Consider the following 17,367-nt stretch of genomic DNA (forward strand, 5'->3'; position numbering starts at 1 on the left):
ACTTTCTTTACATTGAGCAAAAAGTTGCTTCCCCTTGTCCTTCTTTCTGTGGACCCTTGTTTTGCCATCTGTGGCCACAAAAAGTAAATTCTTCTTCCACAATGCAAGCTTTCTAGTATGTATTAAAAAGTTAAGATAGTCATCCTTATTCTTTCTGCCCCAGGCTCAACATCCCCATTCTCTCATCTGTTATTGATATTGAAAGCCTTAAAGCACTCTCACTCTTTTGGCCTCTCTTCTTTGTTTGAGTTCTGGCCGATTAATTCAAAACTCAGACACGCAGTTCCACGTACTGACATAAAGACTCCCAGTGTGGCCGTTGGAAAGTGTTTCATTACTGAAAAGGAGACTAAGTCTCTTTAAACGATTTTTTAAAAAATGATTTTATTTATTTTATTTATTTATGAGAGAAAGAGAGAGAGAGAAAGAGAGAGAGTGAGCATGGGAAGGGCAGAGGGAGTAGCAGACTCCACGCTGAGCAGGACACCTGATACCATACTGGGCTTGATCCCAGGACCCTGGGAACATGACTTGAGTCAAACGCTGACACTTAACTGACTGAGCCACCCAGGTGCCCTAAGGAGGCTAAATCTCATAAAGAATTACTTTAACAGCAGTCTATAGAAGAAGCCAGTCTCAGACTGATTAGCTAAAATAAATTATCTGCAGCTAGAATATGTGTAGAATATATGTTTGGGAACATGATTTCTCAAATCTCTAACCATTAAAACGTTGGGCTTAATTACTGATTTTTTTTGGTTGGAGGCTTGGTATTTAATTTGTAAAATATTATGAATTATTAGTATTTTAATAAGTGTCTAATATATTTAGTATATAATATCTACAATATAATACATACACTATTTTGTTTTTTAAAAATCTTTTTATTTTGTCTTATAAAAATTAACGAGAAAGTATTATATCAAGATGCTTGGTCAGATTCTGTTTGTCATGAGACAACTCTCAGTTCTCTTCTTAATGTATATGTTCTCCAGCAGAGTGACAACCTCCCGGGATCCACAACATGAAGCACTTGAGTATTATGAAAAATATACACTGATATTAACTCTGAAAAGGACTAGTCTCCATCAGACCCAGGAGAAGTGGGAGGGGGTTAAGCATTGATTAAGGAAAGCCTCTGATGAAGTGTTGTCATGCCTCCCCCTTCATCTAGTCTGCCACCAGCTCCTAATCTACTTGTATAGTACACGGTAGGCACATTCTCTCTCTTCCAGCCTCCCTGCCACCGCTAGTCCAAGCATCTTTCCAGCCACTTGGGACTCCTGCAATGGCCTCCAGTCTGGTCTCTTCCCATCCTCCAGTCTGTTGTCCACACTGTAGCCAGAGAAATTTAAAATGCAGATAGGATCATGCCTCTCTTTATTCATAGAAAAGTCTTCAGTTGCTTTTCATTGTACTTAGGATGATAGAAAATCCGTCTCAGGCCTGTGAGGCTCTGCCAACTTGTCCAAGCCCATTTCTCTTTATTCTCTTGAGTGTTCAATACAGTCCAGATATACTTATTTTCTTTTAGTTCCATTACTAAAATAAACTCGTTTCTGCCTCAGGGCCTTTGCATATGCCCTCAGTGCTGCTTGAAACACTCCCCATTGCATTGCCTGTCTACCTCCTACTAATCATTGACTCTCACCCTGGTTTTCCTTAACTCTCCATTTTTTTCCTGACAGCCCAAAGTCAGATCCTGTGTTTTATTTTCTAACTGTATCCTCTGCCTTTCCTTCAGAGCACTTATGTGTGTACTGTTGAGTTTTTGAAGTCCACCTCAGTCAGTAGACCACTCCTTGCAGGAGGAGTGGGTTGGCTCACCACTGGATCTCCAGAGTGTCATTGAGGTACATAAATTTGAATCCTTGTGCCCTCACTTGGCAGCTATATCTTAAATACTCTGCATCAGTTTCTTCACCTGTATGATAGAAAATATAGTAATATTTTTTACAGGATTACTGCAAGAATCAAATTACAAATTCCATGTAAAATGCTGTATGGAGTGCCTGGCATATAATAGGAGTTCAAACTATATTGGTTATTAGTATGATATTGCTTTGAGGATATGTTTACTTATTGTAGACAAAAGCCATGGGGAAATTATTTCAGTTCCTTGAATAATTCTAAAAAGTCTCTAGAAAAGCTATTGTTATACCAGTTAGAATAGCACTAAAAATGTCTTTAACCAGTAGCTTCACTGTTCTGCTTTTTATAATTGTCAAATATTTCAACTTAGCAAAGCTAATACATAATGTGACTTGTTTCAGAGGTTGTCTTAAAATATGTTGAGTTTTTTAATGTGCAGATTATAATATAAATACTTATTTTCAGATGCTTTGAAAAAGTAATCCACTGTTATGTTTTATTTTTCCATTGAGATTTCTTAGTTTAGCAGATTTTTTTAAAAGAATTTATTTATTTATTTATTTATTTATTTATTTATTTATTTATTTGGCAAAATGTCAACCAGACTCTGTGCTGAGCTCAGAGCCCAGTGCAGGGCTCAGTGTCACGACCCTGAGATCATGACCTGAGATCATGACCTGAGCCAAAATTAAGAGTTAGACACTTAACCACCTGAGAGACCCAGGCACCCCAGTTTAGCAGGTTTCAAACACATGGCAAACTGGTTGGGCTTCTTGACATAGATGCTTTGTTTTTATAAACTTCAACTTTTGGATAATAATGGTAGTTATTTCTTTGTTCTTTCTTTCTCTTCATAATGGGATTTTCATGGAGGAGCCTTTTATACCTTTGGTACGATCTGTAGAGTAAAAATACTGCTTTGTGTAAAAGGATTATGACAGTGTATAGATTTTCACTGTCAGACACCTTCCTTTGGGTAAATATTTATATGAAATGAGGCACAGAATTTAAAATAGCTCTAAAGAAGCTGCATACTCTCCTTGACAACAACAACAACAAAAAAGTTTGTGTATTAGCAGTGGTTTAACAGTGTCTGGCATAGAGAAATAAAGACAAAAATATACTTTGGTCCTGTAATATTTATAGCATTGCCAGTTTAACCATTGTGCCCTATTTAGGAATATTTTTTGAGTGAGCTTTATTTTAATGTCCAAGAATACAGTCATAGTTGGTGGTGGGGTAGCTCAGCCTTGCAAAAGGCAACAGAATACACTTCTGTGTTCTTCCATGAAGAACAGAGAGAGAACTCATGTTATAGAAATCTTAAATTCTTGTATATCCTGACATAGAAGACATTGGTAACAATGGGACAGCCACTTGGAAATGTTGTATTATGCTTAATATGCTTTTGTAATAAACATTGTCTTCATGAGTTTATAAATGAGAAAGACAAGAAATTCCATTCTGTAATTCTGAGTAATGCATACCCACATATGGCAGCAACTTGTTTATAGGGCAGTCCCATTGTTAGAGAATGAGCTGCTCCACATAATGTGCATATTCCAGATAACTGGAAGCTCAGCTAAAATGCGTAATCGCTTTACTTCTTGACTCTTTCTAACATTTATATAACCTTTGCCTTAAAAGCAAAAAACTAAAAATAATTTCCATTGTATTATGAATCTGTCAAAAATGTACACCTATGTTCTTGACTTACTCAGTTTTACCTGTCATAATTCAACCTCCTTGGAGACTCAATGTTCGCACACGAGCATCACTTTCTGATTTATATTGTGTTAAAATTTGTGAACGTGTTGGCACTTATACCGAAGGGCACTAGACTGCCACATACAAAACTTTTTAGCTTCTTTTCTCTCACTTTTAAGCTGTCACTTTTATTTTTTTACTTTTATTTTTTAAAGATTTTATTTATTTATTTATTTATTTATTTATTTATTTATTTATTTGAGAAAGAGAGCACAAGCAGTGGAGAGGAGGAAGCAGGCTACCCCTGGAGTGTGACACAACCTGAGCTGAAGGGCTGACACTTAACCCACCGGAGTCACACAGGTGCTCCACTCTGCCACTTTTTTAAAAAATATTTTATTTCTTTATTCATGAGAGACACACAGAGAGAGGCAGAAACATAGGAAGAAGGAGAAGCAGGCTCCCTGTGGGGAGCCTAGTGTGGAACTTGATCCCAGGACCCTGGGATCACACCCTGAGCCAAAGGCAGATGCTCAACCACTGAGCCACCCGAACACCCTGCCAGTCTGCCACTTTGAAGTGCTCTGTCAGTGTATGTGAGTATGTAGGCTTCTAGTTCCATCTCCTCTCCGTTTTTAATCACCTATAGGTTAGAAAATGTATTAGAATTATTTCCAAAATAAGAGTAAATTGGCTTCAAGTGATTACCTAAGGACGATCCCATGCATCAAGCATGAGAACTTAGTTTTCTTCTTTTATTCAACAAAGACAAATTGAATGCCTACTCTGTGTCATTATTGGCCTGGGGACATGATGGTGAGAACGGTCTCTGCCATCAGGGAGACGTGCATCTGCCGAGACCTACACTGTAACTGAGGAGGGACCCTTATGCCTACCTGGGTTGAGTCAGAGGAAGCACCACAAAAGAGGCAATGCTTGAAGGTGAGTTTTCAATGAAGAATCTTGACAGAATAGTTTTTCAGATGAATAAGTTAGTGATGATGGGGTGAAGATGGAAGATTGAGAATTCCAGGCAAAAGTTTGCTCTCCTGCTTCTCCGATCATTCTATCTCAGTCTCCCCTGATGGTTCTTCTTCTTCCTGTTGGTTAATGTGGATATTTTTCTGGCTTCCAACTGAACTCTTCTTTCTTTCAGCTCACGCTTCCTGCATCATTCATAGCTGCCACTTCTATTTCTTAGAGATGACTTTCAGTTGTTCAGATATGAATTTTAAATGTTCTATCTCTAGAGCATCATCTCTCCTATCTTTCCAGACCTCCCCCAAATCTGATTCTCCCCTTGGGTTCTTTATCTCAGTGAAACAGAGTAGGCATTCAATTTGTCTTTGTTGAATAAAAGAAGAAAACTAAGTTCTCATGCTTGATGCATGGGATCGTCCTTAGGTAATCACTTGAAGCCAATTTACTCTTATTTTGGAAATAATTCTAATACATTTTCTTTTTTTTTTCCTAATACATTTTCTAACCTATAGGTGATTAAAAACGGAGAGGAGATGGAACTAGAAGCATACATACTCACATACACTGACAGAGCACTTCAAAGTGGCAGACTGGCAGGGTGTCCGGGTGGCTCAGTGGTTGAGCATCTGCCTTAGCCAGAAACCTTGACTTCCTCCTCTTCCTTTCTTTCAGTTCAGCAGCGCTGCTCAGTTCTTCATCTTGAACATCTTTTTATAAACTCTTGTTCATTCCCAGTCACCAATTTCATTGAGGACACTATCAATATTTTCCTACATTGCTTTAAAAACCTACTAACTTTCCCCACTAAGACCTGTTCCCCCACAATGCAGCCAAATGGATCTCCCTAATAAAACAGATAAAATCCTGTTATTCATGTGATTTAAGTATTTATTGATTTCTAGCGCCTTCAGGATGAACCACTGAGTGGATCTGCCTTTCTACTCTCCTGCTATACGTTGTCACTCATGGCCCTTTATACATTCTTTTCTCTTCTCATGAAATGTATTCCCCGTGTATTCACCTAAGTCTAATCCTTCCTCAGGGAAGCTTTTCTGGTCCCCTTGACTGAAGTAGGATACCCTTTCTCTGTGCTGTCTCAGTTATTGTTCCTGTGGGGTTTTAATTTTTAGAGGTGACTGGGTGGCACCATGGAGAGGCTAATGCCATTAAAAGAAGATTCTTATTTCTTACATTTCCAGGGAGGAAGGGACATGCCACAACATGCATAGCCACATGGGGAAGCACTCTTATTGGTCAGGATGCAAAAAACACTGAGGAGCAGGCATAGGTCACAGCCTTCTTTGTGTTTTGCTTGGAAAAAAACATGCAAAAGGTTTAGGATTGCAAGATAGCAAGATTAGGCCAGCAGACCAAACAGTTTAGGATTGGTTAGTTTGAATTATTCCAGTGGGTTTTGGGGCATAAGGGTTGTCCTCATTTTCTGATTGATTTAGGGTGGGAGAAATCTTGGCTTGTAGGGTGAGGGTTAGTTACAGGAGGTCGTTTCCAACTCAGGGTAGGTTGGCTTGCATATGAAAGGAATGCTGTCAGGCATGCTGTTGGTCATTTTAGGATTTAACTAGCTCTTGGAGGGGCAGTCTTGTCTCCAGCCAGCAAACCCCTTCCCCCACCAAAATATCAGAACATTATAAAATATAGAAAATAAAAACATGGCTAATACACTACCCTATCACCTGTTGTGGCATAGTGTGTATTTCACAATGTTATTTACATCTCCCTTACTCGCTCATTGTAGCTTTCTTGAGAGCAGGTGTCCTGTCTGACTTGTTCACCCGTGTAACAACCCTAGTGCCCAGTGTGGTGTCTCACTTGGTAGATGTTCAGTAAATATTAGTGAAATGAAAAAATGAATGGACACCTTTCTGCCTGGTGTATGTGGTTAGTGTTTCACTGGGAAAGCACAGCATTTGTTTTTCTAAGTATAGATGTTGTCATATTAATTAATTGAGTAAAATACATTTTCATTGGGTTTAAACGTGAAGGTCTTTTTCCTTACAAACTAAGTAAGGTTTAATCTGGCTCAGCATAAAGTGTATTACTTAAAATTCCATAGAAACAATAATACATCAGGCGCCTTGGGATCAAGTCTTACATCAGGCTCCCCACAGGGAGTCTGCTTGTCCCTCTGCCTATGTCTCTGTCTCTGCCTCTCTCTCTGTGTATCTCATGAATAAATAAATAAATTCTTAAAAAAAGGAAACAATATATCTTTATGTTCCTTGTGGAGCATAAAGCTGATGGCTCCCTACTAGGGGTGATTTTGCCCTAGAGGGGGACATTTGACAATGTGTGGAGATTTTTTTTTAAGATTATTTATTTATTTATTCACGGGAGGCGGAGACACAGGCAGAGGGAAAAGCAGGCTCCATGCAGGGAGCCCAATGTGGGACTCGATCCCTGCACTCCAGGATCACGCCCTGAGCCAAAGGCAGACAATCAACCACTGACCCACCCAGGCGTCCCGAGTGGAGATGTTTTTGGTTGTCACAACTAGCATCTAGTCTATAGAGGCCACAGATACTGCTAAACCTACTACGATAAACAGGATGGCCCCCACCACAAACAATGATCCAATCTAAAACGTCAGTAGTGCTAATGTTGAAAAACCTCCTTCTGTTAGAGGATGATGCGTTTGACAAGTCTACCTAAAGGGACTTCACACAACCAATCCTGTCCCCTGATTCTCCCATGAAGCAACTGCAAGTTAGTTGCCCTATATCTTAGAGGTAAATACAGCAGCCCTGAGGGGAAGAGTAATTTTTAGAGGAGGACACATAGCAAGATTCCAGTGAGGGGCTCATTTTTTGAGCGGATACCATGAAAGGAAACCTACCTAGATCGAGATGTAACACGACAACATTGAGGTCTGGGCTAAAGATGAGCGCTAAAGTCACAGGCTTTTTAGCTGATGTGACTTTAAGTTAACCCGAGTGACTTGGTGGAGAAGGAACAATCACATAGAGCTTATAACTCCAAAATTGCTCTCTTTTAAAATTGGAGTCGTCTTCTCAACACAACGTGCTGCCATTGATTGAAGCAATGCTGTCAGAGCTCATGTCAACATCAGGAGTTGAATACATTGCCCTCTAAGGCAGGAGTTTGGTTTTAGGGGAAAAAATGAAGTTATTCGGAACTGTATATGGCAAATAAGGGAAATAATCCATGTTCCTAATGCCATGTTCATAAAAATTGAGGATGGGCAGTAAATTAAATAAATCTGACTCTAAAGGCAATTTTGAAAGGAGTTTAGAAATGTCTTGAGCCAAGTCAACATTGCCGGAGTTACGTTTGCAGGAGAAATGCTCAACATTGAGATGTGAGTGTTAGCAAAGCATTACTTGGGAGTCATGTAGTTGGCAATGCCATAAACATGTGGAAGTAGCACCAAGTTTGTGTACAACCTAATTTCTGATGGAGTAATAATGCTTAGGACAGATCTTATTGTATTTTTTAATATGTTAAAGTGTAAACTGTGACACCACATTTCAATATTGGAATTCCTACTACAGGCAAGGAAGTATTTATCTTTAAGCTTTTTCCCTCCGATGTTCGCTTTACTTTGACCATCTAGGCCTGATTTAGAAAGCTTTTCTGTGTCAAATCAAGGGCATGTTTAGGGTACTTGAGGATAGATTGGTGCTGTCATGGAAGAACTATTGAAATTACAAGTCATCTCCTAGTACTGATGTGTTCCAGTTGCCTCAGACTATCCCAATTTTAAACCAAAGGTCCTGCTTCCTAGGAAACCCATAAGTCCTGGGCAAATCAAGACAGTTACCCACTCCCAGCTTTTTAGCTAACGCCTCCATTCTTTTTGGGCTATTTACAGTGAAAAAGAAACATTGACCCTTCATCGTAAACAAAGGACAGGACAGGACACATACTCTTGGGAGTAGCATAGCAACTTGACTCAAACAGCAACATATCTTAGCTGAAAGTAGGTTGGGCTAGTCACTAACTTTTATGCTGATTCAAACTTGACAATAGTTAAGTCCTACTTTATAGTGATAGCTAAGGCCATGTTTTACCAACCATAATAATAACAATGACAAGGATAGTAATACAAGTGTATAAGTTTTATCCATCCTGCTTACCATATTATTATTCTTGAGTAGAGAAATTTTGACAACTTATGTCCTTGGACAAGGAAATAATTGGCTTATTTAGGCCTTTGAAGCCTTTGTAAGTAGACCAAATAGTTATTTATGATGCCTGAAAAATAAATTATGAGGGAGTTTGAGTTAACATCAAAAACTGTACATCATCGAGGAGGGATTTAGGGCACTACAGATAAGAGAGAGAGCACTGAAGTCAGGAGGAACTGTGTTTGAGTCCTGCCTTACCATTTACTGGTGTATAAATTTGATTAATTGCTTTAAATCTCAGCTTCTTCTTTATTTTTAAGATTTTATTTATTTAACAGAGAGAGAGAGAGTGAGAGAGAGAGAGAGAGAGAGAGAGAGCACAAGCAAAGGGAGCAGGAAAGGGAGAAGCAGACTCCTTGCTGAGCAAGGAGCCCAATGTGGGGCTTGATCCCAGGACCCCGAGATCATGACCCAAGCAGAAGGTAGATGCCCAGCCCAGGCACCCCTAAACCTCAGCTTCTTCATAAAACAAGCAATAGACACAATTTAGGTACCAGTCTCCTGGAATTGCTATTTATTAAATGATAATGAATATATAATACTTAATGCTCTGTCCAGCACAGAGTAAGGATTCAAGAAATATAAGCCATTATTATTTGCCCCTACCAGAATTTTTGATAGTAGTGTATTCTGACTATATTTTAAAGCCATATTGTCCTTTAATTTCGTATTTCCTCTCCATTTCTCTTTTGCAGAAGGATCATGTTTTTAAAATATACAAAGAGCACAGAGAATTCTGACACAAGATGTTTTAGTATGTATCAATCTAGGTTCCAAAATCAGTGTAGTGTTACCAAAGGAGAATATTGATAGAAACAAATCATCCACCATAAAAGTCTTTGCAATTGTCCCCAAAACAAGATGGGTTAAAGAAAAAAAAGAAATTCTAAAACTAAAACTGCACAATTAAAAAAAAAAAGACTTGAATTAATAACATTGGAAACAGATTTGAACTACTCTCAAATATACCTTGCAATGACTTTATATATATATATCTTTAGCTTCTCTTGCAAAGTAGTTAGTATACATCGAAACATATGTTACTTGGGACAAGAAAGTAAGATGTGTTATTCATATCTATTAGCTAAAGATACTAGAAACTAAGACATGATATTCCAAGGTAGTTGCTACACAGGTTTGTTTTTGTTTGTTTTTGTTTTTGTTTTGTTTTGAGAGAGGGAGAGGGAGAGCAAGAGAGAGAGAGCGAAAGAGAGAGAGGACAGAGGGAAGGGGCAGAGGGAGAGAGATAAGCAGACTCCCCACCGAGCAGGGAGCCCCAACTCTGGGCTAGATTCCAGGACCCTGGGATCATCACCTGAGCTGAAGGCAGGCATTTAACTGACTGAGCCACCCAGGCACCCCACTACACAGGTTTTAAAAAGCAAGATGATATGCCTCAAATTCTCCTATTTAGCTATCTTCCAAAATGCCATGATAGACTGAATTGAGAATTAGAGTGTTACATAAAATGGAATCAAAATAGTCAACAATTTCTCTCTCCCAAGTTTCTTATAGCTGGTTTGAAAGCAGCTATTTGACTGAAGAGCATAACACTTTCTTAAAAAACACTGATCAGAAGATATCTGGAGAAAGCAAGATGTGTCTGTTGTCGGTCATTGTAGATAAAGGCAGTTTGAGATCATGTGGTCATCTACCAAGATAATCAGAGGCAGAGACTGAAAGAAAAGGAAAAGGGAAGGCTAGGCACACAAAGCAGCTTCCATGCAGAAAGTTCCCCACATAAAATACTGTAAGTAGATCCAGATGTATAACCCTAAAAATATGTGTTCTGCTGTTGTGTATATGGGTTTTATTTTCTGTGTGAGATCTGACATTAGAAAGAAAGATAATACATCAGGCAAAGATAACACTTTCTTGCCAAATGAGGATACAAGATGTGCTGTTCGGTAAACTCCAATGCTATTTGGAAAACAGCTGACAGATGATTAGGAGAGGTCACTGAGTTTCTCATTCTTTTTGTGATCCAGTGTTAGAAAATTGCCAGCCAAAAAAGAAGAGAATAGCTGTCAAAGGATGTTACAGTCTGGCAATCAGATCCTGACTTAGGCTCTGCCTTCCTAATGAACCCTATATATCATTGCTCACTCTCCGTTGCATTCTAACTACAAAATTAAAGTATAATCGGTTATTCCTTTTATGTTCTTTAAATTTTATTAAAAATTTCTACAATACATTTTATGCCTTCATTTATGTTGTTGAAGATTGTAAAATTCTAGAAAGTTATACTAAAGTGTGTTGGTGTCATAATTTCTCTCTAATGTTGCAAATCCATTATGAAATAATTTAGCACGTTCTCTTTTCTAAATCACTTATATAAAGTATAAAGAAAATTCTATTAGTATTTCAAGAATAAAATCAATAAAATGCTTTTATCTTTCTGTAAAAATCAGAAATCCACTTAGGCTAGGACTTTTGGGTCAAGTACTTTGAGTTGATCGATTTTGTACTGAGTTGATTGTCTAGCTCTTGCATAGCTAAAAATCCTGAACAAATAGCCTTCTTCATCTCTCTGTTCTATGAGGATGAAATTTTTTTTTTTTTTTTTTTTTTTTTGCTATCTAAAACCTGGGGTTTCAGGTTTTTAAAAAAATCACATTCTTACTAGGCTTCCAGTTGGTTTAATTAATCTTTAAGCAGACTGACTTAATTCTACTAACTTCAGAGTCTCTGGCGATAAACTTCTCCATCATCTCTGTATTATCTCTTTTACAGCCAGAGGGGGAAATGGTTTACATCAGGCACTCAGGCACAACGTATATTTGAACAATAAGGTCACAAGCCGAGTTATATTACCTTTTATGGGCAATGAGACATGTAATGTGTTGCAGCCTTCTCTTTTAAGCTACATAGCAAATCTGACACAGCACTTTGTTTTTATGCCTGGATTCCCATACGATCTTCGTTTCTAAGCACGTTCACGTCAACAACCTGAGCCTTATTTAAAGCAGCATTTCCTCTTGAAGTATAGAGGAGGAAGATGGCTTTCCATTCCTCAGTCCTCCTCCGTTTGATTAAAGCCACCTGAAATAAGTTTATTGTCTCACATTCTGCTTTTTATCCTCTGTGGCCTTCTGCTCTCTCTGCCCTGTGAGAACGGAATCTGTGTTCTTTTAAGTCCCAGCCCCGAAGAAATAATCATCACACTTTTGCTTTAGGATTTATTCTTGTGTTACAGGGCAGTTTTGAACTATGTATAAAATTAAAACAACAATGAAAACAACTTAAGGGGATGGAACAGTTTAATTCTAGCATGTGGGATGTTTTAAGTTCTAGTAGGAAGTACTTCCATATTATTGTATTTATATAACTTTAGAAGGACAGTGTAGGTGGTGGAATTGGCATGATTTAAATAATACCAAGAGATGGGATACCATTATCATCGTAGTCTAAACTGCTTTTTGTTTAATGTCACTCTAGCTTTAGGGATCTGACTAATGTTTGGTATTTTCAGCAAAACATAAGGAATTTTACATATCTGTAATGGTCCAAAAGGAAAGTTGTTTGACTAGTTAACCCTATAAGCAAAAAAAAAAACAAAAACAAAAAAACACCTCAATTTCTCCCCTCCCTCTCTGTAGAGTTTGTTTAAAGAGAGGTTCAGAGTGGTCAGTTTAGACCTCTGTCTGGTTTAATGTAACCAATTGTGGTTTATGAAAATAGAACTTTTAAAGTCAGCTGATTGCACTAATCTATCCAGGTTGTTAAGATTCTTATTTATAAGAATTAATAACAAATTAATTAAGTATAGAATAAAAATTAGTAATAGGAATGAAAAGTAAATTCTCTTGAGAAGAAAAGAAGTGGTTAGGGCGGTCCCTGGGTGGCACAGTTGGTTAAGCATCCAACTCTTGATTTAGGCCGTGGTCATGATCTCAGGGTCCAGAAGTCCAGCCTCAAGTCTGGCTCTGTACTCAGTGGGAAGTCTGCTTGTCCCTCTCCCTCTGTGCCTCCTCTCCCACCCCCCAGCTTGCTGTCTCTCTCTCTCAAATAAGTAAATAAATCTTAAAAAAAAAAAAAAAGAAAAAGAAATGATTGGGTCATAAAGTACTTGATTGCCAGGTTTTACCACAGTGATTCTCAAACTCCAGAGTGTGTTGCAGTGACCTGGAAGGCTTGTTAAACCACACTGTCCCCACACCCCCCAAATTTCTAACTCAGGAGGTATGGGGTAAGGTCTGATAATTGGCATTTCTAATGAATTCTAAGGTCTACACTTTGAAAACTACTGTTCTACCAAAATAGGCCCTCCTGGGATCAGAGGGCAAACAGTGCTCTCCTGCCAGTATTCTTAGGCCCAGGTAACATCCCTGTGCTGACCCCAAAATGAAAAAGGGGGGTTTTCTTCTTTCAATGCCATGTTCATGGAATTGTGACCATTGCTCACTTTCTCTTCTTATTCTAGAAGTATTTTCTCCACTACATCCATCTTCTGACTGTACATGGGGAATCCATACAAATATACAAGTTTTCTTTTTATTACAGCGTGAAGGACTTGATACATGGAAATTTATTTATTTATTTATTTATAAAGATTTTATTTATTTATTCATGAGAGACAGAGAAAGAGAGAGTCAGAGACACAGGCAGAAGGAGAAGCAGGCTCCATGCAGGGAGCCCAATGTCATCGGACTCAATCCTAGGACTCCAGGATCATGCCCTGGGCTGAAGGCACACTCTGAACTGCTGAGCCACCAGGCATTCTCATATGGAAATTTATAATCAAGTTAAATTGTAAACATACTATGTCATTTGGTTTGTCATTACTCCAGTTCAACGCATGGAGTAAGCACTTAGACTTGTCCTCTTTTTGAGGATCTTTTTTTATCCAACCCCCTGGAAAGTTTTAAATAACAACGCCTGGGTCCCATCTCAGACAAATGACATAAAAATCGCTCAGTGGGGACTTGGTAACTAAAAGCCTTTGGGATGGTTCTCATGTGCCGCCAGGGTTCAGAACCAGTGGCAACCCTGAACATATATCCTCACTGGTTATCAGTGGGGTGATACCCCCTCACAGGGGAGAAAATTAGTTCTTGGAGTGGGGCTAAAATATACCTTAGGTATTATAATGATTTATGGACCCCCAAAGGGTCATAGTACAACACAGGTATATAGTAGATCTGTAATACTAGCATTTCATGGGAATGGGGGCAAAATAGGAAAAAAAGATTCTTTAGGAAGTGACTATGAGAAAAGGTTGAGAAATACTGCCCTAACCCTGAAAGACTGCTGTAAGTTTTTGGTAAGGTGTCTTCCTTCTAAAATGCAACACGAGGGACGCCTGAGGGGCTCAGTGGTTGAACTAAGGGACTCAGTGGTTGAACATCTGCCTTCGGCTCAGGTCATGGTCTCAGGTCCTGGGATGGAGTCCCTCATCGGGCTCCCCATGGGAGCCTGCCTCTCCCTCTGCAGATGTCTCTGCCTTTCTGTGTCTCTCAGGAATAAATAAATTTAAGAAAAGCAACACGAAGGGTGCCTGGGTAGCTCAGTCAGTTAAGTGGCTGCTTTTGTCTCAGGTCATGATCCCAAGGTTCTGCTTCTCCATCTCTCTGCTTGTTCTCTCTCAAATAAATAAATACAAATCTTAAAAAAAACAAACAGTAAAATGCAACATGAGTCTAGTTGAGTGCTCTTGCAGACACAGTGGTAGGGAAAAAATTTATTTTAAATACTATTACATGTTGGCCATCTAGTGAGATACTTTTACATGTATTATTGAGTTAATCCTCATTACCTTGTATTTTTCCTTTAGAATATACATCAAAATTATATTAAGTTTGCTTGATTCTGGCTTCATTCCATTTTCAAAATATTTTATAATGAAAATAATTACTGCCTTCATGTGAGGCTTACTGAAAAGTTCCATCTGAAGCTGTGAGGCAACCAGGCGGCTTCAGATTGTTTTCACTCTAAACCGTTATCAAATGCATTTAATCAATTTTGGGAAACATAGCATTCCATTAAAAGAAATTGCAAAAGCAAACAACCTTCAAACCCTTGTTTCAATAGTATTATTTTTCTAAAGAAGTCTAGAAAATTATCATTTCATTAATTTGTAATACTACAGTTTTCAGAGTATAACTTGCTATAAAATAGGCAAATGTATTAAAATTATGGTTGCAATGCTCTTTTGCTATTTGCAAGGGTACAAGATTGTTTTAAAAGGTACCCAGGATTTCCTTATACAAGATTATTTTTTTTTTAAAAGGTACCCAGGATTAGTGTGGCCAACTAATCAGGAGACAATCACCATTAAAAAGATAGTTTGTGGGATCCCTGGGTGGCGCAGCGGTTTGGCGCCTGCCTTTGGCCCAGGGCGCGATCCTGGAGACCCGGAATCGAATCCCACGTCGGGCTCCCGGTGCATGGAGCCTGCTTCTCCCTCTGCTTGTGTCTCTGCCTCTCTCTCTCTCTCTGTGTGTGACTATCATAAATAAATAAATAAAAAAAATTAAAAAAAAAAAAGATAGTTTGTTACAGTTCCTAAGAGGAGGGGCCACACCAAGCCATGAAGGGCCACAGTGGAAGAACCAGGGTTGGTTAGGAGGCAGAAGGAGAGAGGGGAGGGTGTGGGCAAAAGCCTTTAGTGTGGTTTTCCAGGTAGGGAATGGGCATGGGAAGGTGAACAGTTTTAGGGTTGGATAGTTTGAATAATATGTGTGCTGTGGGCTATGGTGATGGGGGAAGGAGGAATAGTCCCTATTGTCTGGTGCTTGGCCTTGAGATAATTAGAGCAAAGGAATATTTCTTCCTGGAGTGCCAGACAGAGGAGGAAAAGGGGTTTTGAACTCTAGATTGGTTGGTTTGGACATCAAAGGTGTGCTCAAAGGCAAAGCAAGTTGTTTACTATCTCTGGGAATTAGCTAACCTGGGGAAAGCAGCCTCTGCTAGTGGTAAAACCTCAGATGTCAGAGCATCAAGAATACAGAAAATTTAAAAATATAGTTAATGTAGTTAAGTATAGTTAATACAAAGTTGTGTCCCCAAAAGTCAGGGCTGTAAACTAGCTTGGTTGTGAAAAAGGAGGAAGATACTTGAATATTGTAAAAGGAATATAACCAGACACTATTAAGTCTTCTGGTCTATTTCTGTACAGGAGAAAGTTTTAAGCAAGTATAAAGACATTCGAAGCTTTTCTGATATTGTATACATAAATAAAGAACCACTTGTCCTGACCAATGAGACTGTTGGCCGGAGGAGTTGATTGACATTATGGCCTGGATAATCCTGTGGCCCATTTTATTCTCTGTGTGTTTAGCTCGTGCAGACACAGTGTGTACTGAGGGAGGTTCAGAGCAGATACTCTCTGTGACGTAGGAATACGTAAAGAGACAGCAAGTTTGCTGGGACCCAACTGTGAAAATCTGTGGCTTCAGAATAGGGCCAGGACTTTCATTATTGCCGTAATGATTACCTTTATTGCTCAACAGAAAGAAAGCAGCATTATGACCTGAAAAGAAACTCTGCTATGTGATAAAGTAGACGAGGGCTGAAATTCTAAGTCAGCTCTTCACTAGCTGCATAACCTTGAGCTACAGATGTTACTTCTAGGACTTAGGGTTTTTTCCTTACAAAATGCAAATTGTATCTATTCTTGAGATTGGAAACAACCGAGAAACAAAAAATAGGAAACAGATGAAGATTCAAATATAAACTTAAAAAAACAAACTAAACTAAAGTGAATTTGAGGATGTATGGCCATAACGAGCTCCTTTAATATTTCACCCCAGGATTCAACTTCCTTGCCCAGTCTCAGGCAAAGCTGGAGAGAGCCCATTTTTTTCAAACTTCTCACAAGGATTAGCTGAGAATGCATCCTGAGTAAGGGATCTTGAGAGTAGGAAGAACCAGAGGGGGCTGACTTCATCTAGACTAGCTCGGTACCTCTTCCCAGTCTCAACAAATAGGAAGGGCGCTCATCCCCCTGATCCAAGAGCCAGTGAAGAGGGATGAAAGAGGAAATCGTAGGTCCCCACCTCCCTGCCCTGGAAAAAGTACAAGTAGGAACTGGAAATCCCCCTTCAGTATTTCAAGGATTATTAAGATAGATAACAGATTAAATATACAAGATGCCTAGCCAGAAAGTAAACATTTTAAATGGAAAGAGGTAGATAAATTCATCAAGACTTCACTTACCACACGTATGTATGATTCCTTCTCCTGATAGTGAAATTCAGTGAAATGGCTGTCCTTTGTGTCTTTATTTTTTTACTTATACAATTTCCAAGAGTAAATATTTTAATTTATGAAAAAAGGGGATGTACTGTCTGAATCCACTTTACCTGTAATTATGTATTCTGAATTACCTGATTGATTTTATATATGAATTCCATTCCAGTAAGACTGCAGATTGGTGAAAATGTTAGAAAAAATGTAATAGCAATCTGTAAACATGAGTTTTAAATCATACCATTCAGTTGTTCTTGTTGGTATTTTAATTAATCACATTGGATGATAGATATTTAATTCATCTTTCCACATTAGCACATTCTTCATGAATATATATATATATACCAGTCATCAGCAAATGAGAACTTGGTATTTTTCAACGATGCTACTAAAATATACTATTAGTGCTTTATCTATCAGGCCTTGTGCCAGGTGCTTTATAAAGCTTTAT

The 17,367-nt window shown here is 38.6% G+C and overlaps 1 protein-coding gene across 3 annotated transcripts in view; it reads left to right on the forward strand.

Moving 5' to 3' along the window:
* Window positions 1-17,367, forward strand: part of SYNPO2 (synaptopodin 2) — a 182,632-nt gene that overhangs the window by 52,961 nt on the left and 112,304 nt on the right. Inside the window, exon 1 of one of the 3 annotated variants that reach the window (XM_035709746.2) lies at window positions 4,424-4,521. The exons of the other annotated variants lie outside the window; for them this stretch is intronic. Within the exon in view, the coding sequence (XP_035565639.1) occupies window positions 4,468-4,521 (54 nt within the window). The 5' untranslated portion in view covers window positions 4,424-4,467. Of the gene's footprint in view, window positions 1-4,423; window positions 4,522-17,367 lie in introns of those variants that run through there. 3 annotated transcript variants of the gene reach the window in all.

The sequence above is a fragment of the Canis lupus genome, chromosome 32 (genome assembly GCF_003254725.2).
Source record: "Canis lupus dingo isolate Sandy chromosome 32, ASM325472v2, whole genome shotgun sequence".
Lineage (NCBI taxonomy): Eukaryota > Metazoa > Chordata > Mammalia > Carnivora > Canidae > Canis > Canis lupus.